At 34.8% G+C, this 13,346-nt stretch overlaps 1 protein-coding gene across 2 annotated transcripts in view; it reads right to left on the reverse strand.

Moving 5' to 3' along the window:
- Window positions 1–510: 510 nt before the first annotated feature.
- Window positions 511–13,346, reverse strand: part of LOC129281607 (sorbin and SH3 domain-containing protein 2-like) — a 32,908-nt gene continuing 20,072 nt past the window's right edge. For both annotated transcript variants that reach the window (XM_064113189.1, XM_064113188.1), the window contains exon 10: window positions 511–4,515. In XM_064113189.1, the coding sequence (XP_063969259.1) occupies window positions 4,514–4,515 (2 nt within the window). In that variant the 3' untranslated portion in view covers window positions 511–4,513. The remainder of the gene's footprint in view (window positions 4,516–13,346) is intronic.

Below are 13,346 nucleotides of genomic sequence, written 5' to 3' on the forward strand. Positions count from 1 at the left end.
CTTTTTATTCAAATTAACTTTTTATTGGGGTTGACTTGTCCTTTAAATACAATCTTCCCGATAAGTTAGGGGTATATTTTCAAAAGTAACATGTCAATCGAGGGAGGGGTGATAAAAATGCAACCATGCTGTTTTCTTTTCATTTCAATAGATTGAAATAAATTCTTCAATAACAGTAAGCAACTCACAGATATCTACATGCCTATCATCCTTATATTTATATATCAATGGGGGAGATATTCAAATCTTTGGAGCTCTTCTAATACATTTCACTCTAAATAAATAACTGCTTGAAAGTGGGAAAGAGTATGGGGCAAAACAAAAAGGATATTCAAAATACAAATACTTGATAAAATATTATGGATATCTGCCTTTTGAATTCTCTTTGATCAAAGGCACTTAAGGATATGATTTATCAAATATCTTCCATTAATAGTCTCATCAAAATATATTTCACAATTCTCTTTTTCATAGATTTTTGTAATTTTTCAAGAAATTGAAAACACCATGCAATAGAGGGACTCAATACATTTGTTACAATAAAAGACACCTTTTTTATAAATAAGTTTATTTCTTTGCAAAGAAAACACACTCCACGTACATGTACAAAGACAATCATGCAATATGCAGTCAAAATTGTATTGTTAAAAGCAAAATCTTTTAAAAAATCGTGACTATCTACTTGTTGCAAAGATAACCTATGGCTGAACATCATTTATGTCATAATTTCATTTATCTATAATAAAACTCTATATAATGAAATATACATAGTACTCTAAAAACAAGAAAGCAAATTGCTTTCATTGATTTTTCTCTGAAAATACAAGGCAGTCACTCACATAATATATATATACCAGTACATTGTGTTTGAATAAATTAGATTTCGATCACATCACAATAGAATACAATTATGTAAACACACTTCTATACAAAATTACAAATGGGGCAACGGATAATGCTCACACATGCAAATCGCTACAGGGTTACATGATGTACAATATGACTTGTTGCCGTCAGTGAGGCTTCTACAAAATGACAGGCTATGTGGATCTTGGACAACCAATTTTTTCTTTGATAAATGATGGTAGCACATTAACATTGCTCATCTCTGCCTTAAAGGTCAAGTCCACCCCAGAAAAATGTTGATTTAAATAAAGAGAGAAAAATCAAACTAGCATAATGCTGAAAATTTCATCAAAATCGGATGTAAAATAAGAAGATTATGGCATTTTAAAGTTTCGCTTATTTTTCACAAAACAGTGATGTGCACAACTCAGTGACATACAAATGAGTCAGTCGATGATGTCCATCACTCACTATTTCTTTTGTTTCTTATTGTTTGAATTATACAATATTTCATTTTTTACATATTTGACAATAAGGACCAATTTGATTGAACCATATAGTATTAAACAATGCTCATTCCAAATGTTCAGGGAGGAATTAATCGTCGTTTAACTTGACAATGAGAAGAAAATTAGAATATTTCATATTTCATATTATAAAATACAAAAGAAATAGTGAGTGGACGACGTCATCAGTTTCCTCATTTGCAAACCGACCTGGATGTGAATATAAATGTTTTGTGAAATTAAGCGAAACTTTAAAATGTCATAACTTTCTTATTTTACATCCGATTTTGATGAAATTTTCAGTGTTATGCTTGTTGGATTTTTCTCTTTTTATTCAAATTAACTTTTTGTTGGGGTGGACTTGTCCTTTAATAAAGAAAATAATCCCTCAGTAGGATAATTTAATTTGTCAAGATGCACCCACAATCCGATTCATAAAGCCTTTGTTGAGGGCCGTCAGAAATGGGTATATAAAACATGGGATATGTTTACGTCTTGTCAAACTTTCAGAATTATAACTCCCCTTCATAAAAAGTTTTAGTAAATGTTTTCATATGAAAATACTTTACCCAAAGATCTTTTTCTTTTTAAATTGAAAAGTACATTTTTTTTTGTTTTCCATCTAGTTGACCTATTGCAAGTCATTGTACACATCACAAATTACCAGCAATTTTAGGGACACATCTTAAGCAATCTACATGGGTTTCCAAAAAATCCTAGGCAAAATCAAAATACATTTAGAGGTGTAACTTCACAACGGGACATTACTCATGATTCAATTTCACAGAAAGACATTGGTGAAAATTGCAAGAATTAAATCCTTCTCCTCTGTAAATTACATTTTAACAATAGTCAAATTTGTCCAATATGATTTTCAATGCGATGATTGGCAGATGTGCTTAGAGAATGAACTCATGAAAAGGAGCTTTACAACAAACAAAAGTGAAATAATCTAAATAATTTTAAGCTGAGTTGGGTTAAATAACCAATTCCTATAACACCTCACAAATTAATATATAATATGAATATAAATTCTATAAAATCAATACACCATTCAAACATGCGTAGAATACAGAAGACCCTTACATTGCGATGATTGAATACACAATAAACATACTGAGAGATTACTGACAGGCCAAGAATTAATGATCAATAAATGAAATATATATTTTTAATAAATCTCATTGCATAGTTGTCATTTAAAATAGTTTTGACAGTGATTTTAGTTTCAGTATAAATCAAACCTGATTTCAAAACTCTGAATTCTTAGATACCCCAAGTTACTAACTTATAAGAAATGAATGAAGTAGATCTCATTTTTCATGCTCATGATTTTAACTGTCCATTGTAGAGTGAATATGAAATGGGATATGAAATACATGTGTGCAAAGAAGTACTGAAGTTCCCTATTAGCTGATTTACCAACAGAAAATTAGTACTGAGTAATTACCGACTTTGTACTGTGAATAAAATGAAATGGTTCACGAAAATAGTACCTAAAACACAACAAGTTTCATGATATATATTTTATTCCCATTTATTAGACAGAGAAAGAGAGGAAAGGGGATTTGAGAAAGAGAGAGAAAGGGGGATACTTTCAGTTTGATAACCTTGTGTAAAAGTACTAGACATTTAGGCAGGGCATGGGCAATATATCAAGCCTGTATCAGCGTTTTTTTTATACATACAGTAGACACCCAATTTCCCTTAAAATAATCAATTACATATTTGGTTAATTTTGGTTGATGAATTGAAATTGGGAATATGAACCAAAATGTTAAAGTATCAGTTCAAATGTGAGAAAAGGCGTCTAGTAGTTAACAACTCACTTGACATTAAAAAATAAACAAGTCTCAGACAAAACTTTAATACAGCGGATGTAAAACAAAACACATGAATCTGCCTGCTTTATACAATTGTATAAATATATAGATAGATACATGCAAAGTGAGGTTATCACAAAAAAAGGAAAACCATATCTAAGAAAATAAGCATTGCAAATATGTAATAACTTGCATTCCTGATATGCCGTATACTGGTAATACAAATCATTTTCTGAAATAAATATACAATGTACAGATGAAATATGAAATATATTACTCATTCGGTTTAAACACTGCTCACCCATGTTAAAGCTAAGATATTTCTTTTTAAAAAAACTCTAGAAGATTCAAAACTTTAGAATGAGACTTTTCAAAAATAAGACTTTCATGCAGTTCACAAAAAATATTTTTTATTCAATTATCTTCTCCTTTTTCTTAAAATTCTTGTAAAAAAACTCCCCAAACAACACTTCTCAAGCTTTAAGTTTAATCGAACAGAATAGATATATCTAGAATAGAGTTCTTTACTTCTTTTCTTGCCCATGGACTTGTAGATATGTGACACCTAGCTTCTGTAGATGGGAAAGGATCAATGACACACAAGATCATTCCCATGAAAAAATTTGATCGCTTCTTGAATGTACACCAGCGTTTCAATATTTCATAAAGACAAAGTGAACTACCATAATGCCTCTTCTTATGTGTTTATCAAGGAAACTTATGAAAAATACACAGCATGAACTGGTGAAAAGCCCAATGCATGTAATGCGGTGAACATTGCTAGTAAACTTATGTGACTGAATTGCCTAAATCGATTTCCACCAATTTGATGAGTACAACTTTATTTCCAAAGAGTAATTTTTTTCCTTGCATTGATACAATCAACCCTAAGCAAAGCAGAAGAAACTGGTATATAAGGGGAGCTGGAAAAAAAAAAAAAACAGTTTTTTTCGATGATCTTTGTAGATTTGCATGGTGGAGTTTATAACGTGGAGAAGGTTTACGGTTCACCATCATTTTTTTCACGACAATCATGTATGCTAAAGCTTCATATTTCATGTGAAACACTTGAAGATTCAAACTTGGCATCACAGGTACACGGTAGTGCAACAAAACGTTATGCACATTGAAGTTTGTACTTTTCTTGGATGTCCAATCGTGTAGCTTCAAATTATACATTGGCATGCAGTAGTCTAGGGAGTACAGGGTGTCCCAGAAACCTGAATGAACACTGACTGCAAATTCAATGATGAAGATGCTTTGTCGGGCTTCCATCTTGTATTTGGCATCATATTCATTCAAGATAGGCAGGTCGTTTGGGCTCCTCCTCCATGCATGTTCTACAAAATGGATGGAAGAGAGAGAGAAGAAGGGAGAGGGGAGAGAAAAGAAGAGAAGAGTGGAGAAAAGAAAAGGAGGTGAAAGCCGGATAGGGGAGAGGAGAGGAGATGAAAGAAGAAACAAAAGAGATAAAAGGTAAAAGAAAAAAAAAGAGGAAAGAAAAAAAGGAGATGAGACACAAGAGAAGAAAGGAGAGAAGAGAGGAGTAGATAAGGGAAAGGAGGAGAGAAGAGAAAGGAGGAGAGAAGAGAAAGGAGGAGAGAAGAGAAAGGAGAGAAGAGAAGGGAGGAAAGAAGAGAAGGGAGGAAAGAAAGGAGAGGGAATGAAAGGGGAGAAGATAAGAGAAATGACAAGACAAGAAAATGAAAAAGTTAGAGCAGAAATTACATATAAACAATAAAGGCATATCATATATGTAAAGTATAAAAAGGAACACTAAGTACTTTAAATGTTTAGATATTGAATCATCTCCATCATCATCATCATCACCCTCCTCATCATCAACATGCATCATCATCAACATCGCTTTCTATAATACAATAAGGATTAAAAAATACTAAAACAAGTATGGTACACCTGCATTGATTACTAATTCATCATTTTCATTTTAATTCTGGATAAAATATAATTTCTTCCTAACACAATCTTTCTTCAACACAATTCTCAAATGCAATTAATCATTTGTTAATTTCCACTTTAGAAAAATAGGAAAAAAGAGACCCATTCAGCAAGATGTGTGGTGAATTTGTTAAGCCGGATTAACCCTGTTTGTTAATTTCCGCAGACATGACCACAATACCACACATCAATCAATATTGAAATTACAAAATGACACAGAGAAAAGTGCATAATTAATAACAAACTGTAATATAGTATATGAATGGCATGGGGTGAGGCCAATATTATATGTATTTCATTTTTCCCCATCTCTCTCTCAATGCATATCTTTCTTTTAGTTTTCTTGCCTTTTTCTCTTTCTATCCATCTCTCTCTCTCTTTGCAAGACACTTGCTATGTCTGCCGGCCTCCCCCCAATTTCACTGTTTCCCTCTTTATCATCATCATCATCATCGCCATCATCATCATAAGTCATAACATTGGTCGATTTATTGAGACATACATTGTATTTTCACATTTAAATTCAGGGGGCCTAGCTATTTCATATAGATTTAAAGAGGAATCCAGCCTTGGTCATAAAATGTTGTGTTGGAAAGGAGAAAATTAGATAAAACACAATGGTCTCGACGGGTATAGTGATTGCCAATATTTACAACTTTTAAAATTCTTAACTTTCTTATTACTTGTCGGATATTGTTAAAACTTTCACCTATCGACTTGGTTTTTCTTATTCCTCTAAAAACAAGTTTTTATTTGGGTTGGATTCCCCTTTAACCCTAAAAGAGCCGGGTTATTTGGACCCATCTCACAGCCGAGAAATCTCGGCGGTCGATCGCATGAGCGCTGCGAAAATTTGCAGTGGTAATGTGCGATAAAATCTACAAGGCTGTATGATTAATTTTTCTGAAAAAATAAGATTTTTTTAATGAATAAATTATGCTAATTTATGCATGAAATAAAAACATTTGCTCTAATTAACTTATGATGGCCCCAAAATTGCTATTTTTTATTCACAGACTCTTTGAAGGATTCTGATCAAATGTACATCCAAAAAAAATTTGGTATCGCAAATTTTTTCTTATGTATTTTATTGTTTTTTTAATTTCTTATGTATTTCTTTGTTTTTTTTACTTTTTGTTTTTTATTGTTTTTTAATATGGAAATTGTTGCAGACTTAATTCTGATCGTAACAAGAAAAATTAATTAATTTTAATCGGTAAAAGTAGAAATAATGATACATTTATGAATTTTGGCTAAATACACAATTTGCATTGGATTTGTACATGAATTTGCGATTTTGAGCAATTTTGGGTCTGACATGCACTTACACAATGTTGCGTAAATTCGTGACTGCGTACCCGGGCATCGCAAATTTGGTCTCAAAAGTTGCGCGAGACTTGAAAGTAAAAAGTCAGCGAGTGGCACGGTCAACAAATTTCGCGTGGCTGATTAATCGCAAAAAATGTTGAGGGGGGGGGCGGATTCCACTCCCCCTCGGGCCTTTTAGGATTAAGGTTATGGCCAATTTGCCATTATGATGGCTTCCTACATGTGCATTATGATTGCATGAAATGGCCTGTTACATGTACCATGGAAGTTACCATAGTTGTATATCTTTTTATGAACTGTGCCCCGATATTTCTTGGTGTTTTTTTCTTCAATTTTGGAATTACCATTTTCTAAAAGCTATGAATTCCCAAGCAAATCCCTATCAAACTATCTCCAAAATCAGTGCATCTCCATTATAATCAAATCAGGCATGCACGGCTTTCCTTCTCATTCATCAATTTTTATCCAGGCCTGTTTTATCAAAGGGCAAATTTCTATGAAAATTGAATACAGAAATTTAGGGGGAAAATGAAATGAAGTGTGAAAGCTTTCATTGGTGCCTTTTGACTTTCAATTTCAAGCATCTGATCTATTTCATTATTTTTCTTTTCAATTTATGTATGTTGCAGAGACATGAGTCACATGCATACAGGTGGTGGGTAACAATTCAAAGCTTTTATGAATGGATCATGATACACTCTTCACTATCTGGCACATGTGCTCCATAAGTCAACAGAGTAAAGTAACAAAGGGTACATTTAATGATGTGAATTGATTATGACTTTTTAAGCTTCGTGGGAAATAATCAAAAAAATAAACAAGCACCAATGATGTCTTCATCACCAGTCCACCTCTGACTTCCCTGTCTCTCTCTCTCTCTATTCTCTCTCATTACTCTTTCCACACACACACACACACACACCCTCACACACAATCTCTCTTTCTCTTATCTCTCAATTTCTCGCTCCCCCTCCTCCCCTTCCTATGTCTCTCACCAGTGAAAAAAAAGAAACTAGCACATCAATGATGTGGAGCTCATCCGGCATCTCGCAACGAAATTTAACACAATTCTAATTTCAGCCCAGTTGACACTGTAGTGAATCATATTGGTGACATAAATTGAGGAAATAGAATTGAAATTGAAGAAGAAATGACGTAGAAGCATTTTTTGTGATCTATGAATAAATTTCATATACATGTGTAAATTAAGCATAAATAATTTTCTAGACAAAATTTCAAAATTTTGTGTACAAGTTTGGTGAACCTCATGCAGCTCTACCAGATGGAAGAAAAAATCAAAATCAGTCAACAAATAAAGAAAAAGAGGCATTTTCTGTGATTTATGAATAAATTTTTCATAAATTAGCATAAATAATTTTCCACTGAAAATGTCATTATTCTGTGTAAAAGTTTGGTGAACCTCAAGAAGTTCTACCAGATGGAAGAAAAAAAAATCAAAATCAATTAAAGAAGAAGCATTTTATGTGAATTTTAAAAATAAGAATTTTTAAAAATATGCATAAATTAGCATATTTAATGAGTTTCAAAATTCTGTGTAGAAATTTTGAATCCCCCACCTAATGCTATCATATAAAGCAAACAGAGTTGAAATCAGACTTGAAGTGACGAAGAAGAAGCATTTTGAAATTCAGTCAACAGATAAATAAATAAGAGGCATTTTCTGTGATTTATGAATTTCGCATAAATTAGCATAAATAATTTTCTACTCCAAATTCAAAAATTCTGTGTAGAAGTTTGGTGAACCTCATGAAGCTCTACCAGATGGAAGAAAAAAATCAAAATCGGTCAACAAATAAAGGAGCGTTTCATGTGAATATTAAAAAATATGAATAAATTAATTTCGCATAAATTAGCATAAAAATTGTTCTAGTCAAATTTTCAAAATTCTGTGTAGAAGTTTGGTGAACCTCATGAAGCTCTACCAGATGGAAGCAAAAAGTTAAAAATTGGTCAACAAAGAATAAGCAGCATTTTTTGTGAATTTTGAAAAATACGCATAAATTAGCATATTTAATGAATTTCAAAATTCTGTGTAGAAGTTTTGAATCCCCCACCTAGTGCTATCATATAAAGCAAACAGAATTGAAATGGCGAAGAAGAAGCATTTTGAAATTGTGGACGGACGACAGACGCAAGACGACGGACGCCACGCCATAAGTTCATCTGGCCCTTTGGGCCGGATGAGCTAAAAATGGCATAAGAAATTTGTGGTCACCAAACGTGAATATGAAATATGAACATCAACCACTCTAATGGCCTCCGCATACCTTGATCCATGATTTGATTTGGGAACAAATCGTATTTTGCTCATTTTCTGAATATGTGAATGAAAAGTACACTGTATCTTTGTATTTGAGGTTCAAATTAACTGTAAGAATACTACTATAACAATTGTTTATCATTCCGAGCTTTTATTTTGGAGTAAATACCAAACTGATTTCAAATCATAGCCAATCATACATTTCCTATGGTGTCATTACGACTACATGTATATACAATTTGCTTTAAGTCTAATAAGGATGGTACTACATGTATGGTCACAGATTTGAATGTACGCATTTGTATGATGATTTAGAGTGTATAACAGTAAGATATTCTATTTCTCAATATTTGCATCAAATTCTTCTACACTTTATTCCAAAATTGGGTCGCAGACCAATCGTAAGGTGTACGGTGGACTTTGACTTTCTGTATCTATATTACATTCAAATGATTTCACAAAAACTCCAAACCTTTAATCACAATCAAGTACATGTAGATCAATGAAATTAGAATACCGAGAAGGATTTCAAAATTTTGTTATTTTAATTCATCGGCCCATACTGTTTTAATCCTATGGTGTGGGTACTGCCAATTTGTTCTGTCCATTTGTGACTCTCAGTTACTCCGCTGTAGTTCTGTGGTCAGTTTGATTCAGCCCTAATCTTAGCCTTTAAACAAAGGCTTGTGTTTGTTATGAGATTTATATCAAATGCCTACCGACTGGAAAAAAGACTATTCGCGAAAGGCCAGGGGAGCGTTTCATCAACATTTTCATCCGACAAGTTGTCAGATCTGACATCTTTCTCTGATGTTGATTGGCTGAGAGGTACTGTTACTATGGTAACTGTCGGATAAAATGGGACTAGTTGGATAAAATGTCCGACAAGTCCTTTCATGAAACGCCCCCCCAGGTGAATGCAAGGATTGCGAGTCCAGTCGCAGGGTCTTTAGGAACCTGACTACAGATTTCTCATGCTAACCATTTGTTTCTGACTCGCGATTGTTACCTCTCAGATAGCGGCCAATCAGCGTGTATCGTTCAGCTCAATGAACCCTGTATGACCCCGTACCACAGAAGTGAACGTTCAGGTCTCATGTCATCAGCACGAACGGTGCTGATTGGCGCATCAGCGTGCTCATAAATGATTCATATATTCACTTCTCCTCCAAGTTCCAAAAGGCCTCACGACTGAAGTCGCTTGATCTCGCACTCATTCGAGTCGCGCCAATCCTCTTCGTCGGCCGCTAGTTTCGTCTCAGCCACTACTTGACGAGGAATATGGCCAAGTCGCGAGGTCTTGTCAAAAGGCTTCGCTAATCTTAATGATCGCTAAACTCGGAGTTTCAAAACAACAAGCATTGTCTACTCCAGTATGAATTCTTGTCAGTGTTAGTAGGGAAGCCTCAAGCTTCACGCATTACAAGCAAAACTTGAAGATTAAAGAAAGGAGAAACAATCTGTACCTATGATATCTTAAGTTGGATCTTCAAACCACCTGACTGGTCATTTAATTGCGGGCATCAAAGTTGAAGTACACATTTTTTTGGCTGAAGGACTTTAACATAAAACAGGCTGACAGGGTATTCCCATCAGCTATGGAAGAGATTCTTTTGTTGAAATATCAGTGATATGAGCATTTAAATGCAATACATAGACATAGTTTGCTGCGCGAACCCTTCAATTGCTTGAGAAACATGTCTGAATGAGCAGCCCAAATGCGCTCACCGGACCTTTGTACTGAAGGTCTCCCACGCTCTGAAATTTAGACAAGTTGTATTCATGATAGTCTTTGTCTCAAGACCCAATTGTTGATTCAAATTGCAATCAGGGTCTGTGCCTGCAGACTATTAAAGTGACATGGCTCCGTGTCAGCAACATGTGCATGAGATGTCCTGTCTGCTTCAGAGGCATCTGGTAACTACATGTGCCATGAAATCATATTCGTTGATTAATCATTTTTCTGTATATCAGCTAAAGTGTGGATTATCACCTATAGTCCTTCATATCTTATTCAAGTTGATGGGTCATTAACCCACCTGAATCAACCAATTTCTCAATTACTACCCCCATGATTTCTAGTTCAAACTATTGTTAACAACAGAGAGCACTGAACACTCAATGAGCCATGTAAAAGGATTGTGAAGTAAATGGACCATGTCTTAATTTTGGACTAAACAATGATATGAACAGCCAAAAGAGAATGTTCTACTGGACACCAATTTCATTAATTAGACATTATTATGATTAACCTGAGTGGGGGGGGGGGGGGGTGGCAAAATTTAATGTACACTGAATTATTACAATTACATAAAGCGTCATTCAGACTTGATTTGACAAAGCTCAACAACATTATCAATAAAATCCAGGGGTCAATTCCATGAAGGGTCTTTCAAACGATGACTGTATACGCCGCATTTTAACATTTATTATCAACAATCAAAAATCATTTAGCTCACTTGTAAATCTATTTTTACATAATAAAATAAAATCATTTATAAAGAACAGTTTTCATTTGTTTTAAATGCAAATACGATTACGGTTTTATTCAAAGTTGTCTGATAAGGAGTACAATATCACTGACATGAAGAATAGTGCTTGCAAAGACTGATATGTTGAGATACTGTACATTGCCACACTTAGGCTAACGAGGGGGCATCATACCCCCCCCCCCCGTCCCAAGTTGAGCAGATAGCCTTATGGCATCATAAATCATGTGAGGTGTATATGCATGTAATGTCAATGATTTCATCATGACATCATGGGCCTTGTTAAATGATATCTAAAGAGTTCCTCCTTAAACTGTAACTTTAAAAAAAAATTGTTGGTACACATGTTGAAAAAAATAGATGTTTCTCTTGTCTATGAAACACATTTTTATTCCTCATATCCTATTGACCTTGTACATAAAAATAATGCTTGGGTTGATGCCCCATCATGATCATCAGAATTACCATAATCATGATCATCATCATAATCATCAACTTCATCATCATAATAATAACACCATCACCATTATCATCGTCATCAGCAGCATCATTACAGTCGTCATCACAATCATCACCATAATCATTGCCATTTTCATCCTCACCATAATCATCACCATCACCATCATCATTACCACCACCATCGTCATCATCACCACCACCACCATCATCATCAGCATCGACACCCATCATCATCATCGTCATCACCACCACTACCACCAGCATCGACATTCATCATCATCATGTCCACCATCACCACCAGTAGCATCGACATCCATCATCATCATCATTGTCATCATCATCCTTTTCACCATCATCTTCTCCACCACCACTTCATATGAACTAGAAAACAGATACAGACCACTTCAGGAAGCTCCTACTATTAGTAGAGGGTCAGACACACATGGAATTGCCCTGCTGTTTGTGAATTATATACAACTTTAACATGATCTTAGGTGTTCAGTTACCTACATGTTATGTGCATAGAGACATATCACTCAGGGATGCAAGTTTGGTCACTAGGCCTGAAAAGACGCCAGGACATTTCAACCCTATCTAGGCCGGGGTATTTTGGGAGTTCATATGGACGGGGGGGGGGGGGGGGGGGGGGGGGGGGGGGGGGGGGGGAGATCTCGGCCGCGCGATCGCGCCGAAAATTGGCACACGGCTTGTCTCAGACATGATCTACAAAATTGTATAGTAATTTATTTCATGCGAATTGCCGTTAAGTAATAATGCTAATTTATGCATAATTAGTAAGCAAAATCATACTTTTTCCTCTAACTCCCTAAATTTAGCTCCAAATGTTCTAATTTTTGGTATAGAACTCTTTGTGGTGTTCTTAGCAAGTGTACATCAACAAAATTGCGAAATCAAATCATTTTATGTATTATATTGTTTTTTGGAATTTCTTATGTATTTCTTTGTTTTTTCGACCTTTTGTTTTTCATTGTTTTTTAATGAAATTTGTTGGGGACTCTTCTGAGATCATAAAAAGCATAAAAAATATACATTTAGACCAGCAAAACTAAAAATAATCATACATTTATGATTTTTGGTTAAAAACACAATTTGCATTGACTTTGTACACAAAATCACATTTTTGAGCAATTTTTGGTCTGACATACACTTACATAAGGTTGAGTAATTTCGGAACCACGTACCCGGGTGACGGAAAATTGGTCTAAAAAGTTGCGCAAGACTTGAAAGTAAAAAGTCAGCGAGCGGCGCGGTGAAAAAATTTCGCGCGGCTAAAATATTACGCGAATCGTTCCCCCCCCCCCCCCCCCCCGGCCTAGATAGGGTTAAAGCCCCATCTGTTCTGTATAGTACAAAGCCTGCAATGGGAAGTTGCCAAGGCCTGAAATCAGCAAAAAGCCTGCAGACTGAAACCCCTAATCATTACGATGCAAGAACAGAGCACCGTCTTACAAAGACTTGCGTTTGATCTGATCAACCACAACTATGGACTGCCAGCAACGTCAACATCTAAAATGCAAATTTGTTCAAAATATTTTCTAGATATGATGTATATTCATACATGTACAGTTCTCTTGAAGATTCGGTGTGATTCTCTTTGTTTACTAAGGAGAATGTGCAAATTTCCTGTCGGAAA

This window comes from Lytechinus pictus, chromosome 18 (assembly GCF_037042905.1).
Source record: "Lytechinus pictus isolate F3 Inbred chromosome 18, Lp3.0, whole genome shotgun sequence".
Lineage (NCBI taxonomy): Eukaryota > Metazoa > Echinodermata > Echinoidea > Temnopleuroida > Toxopneustidae > Lytechinus > Lytechinus pictus.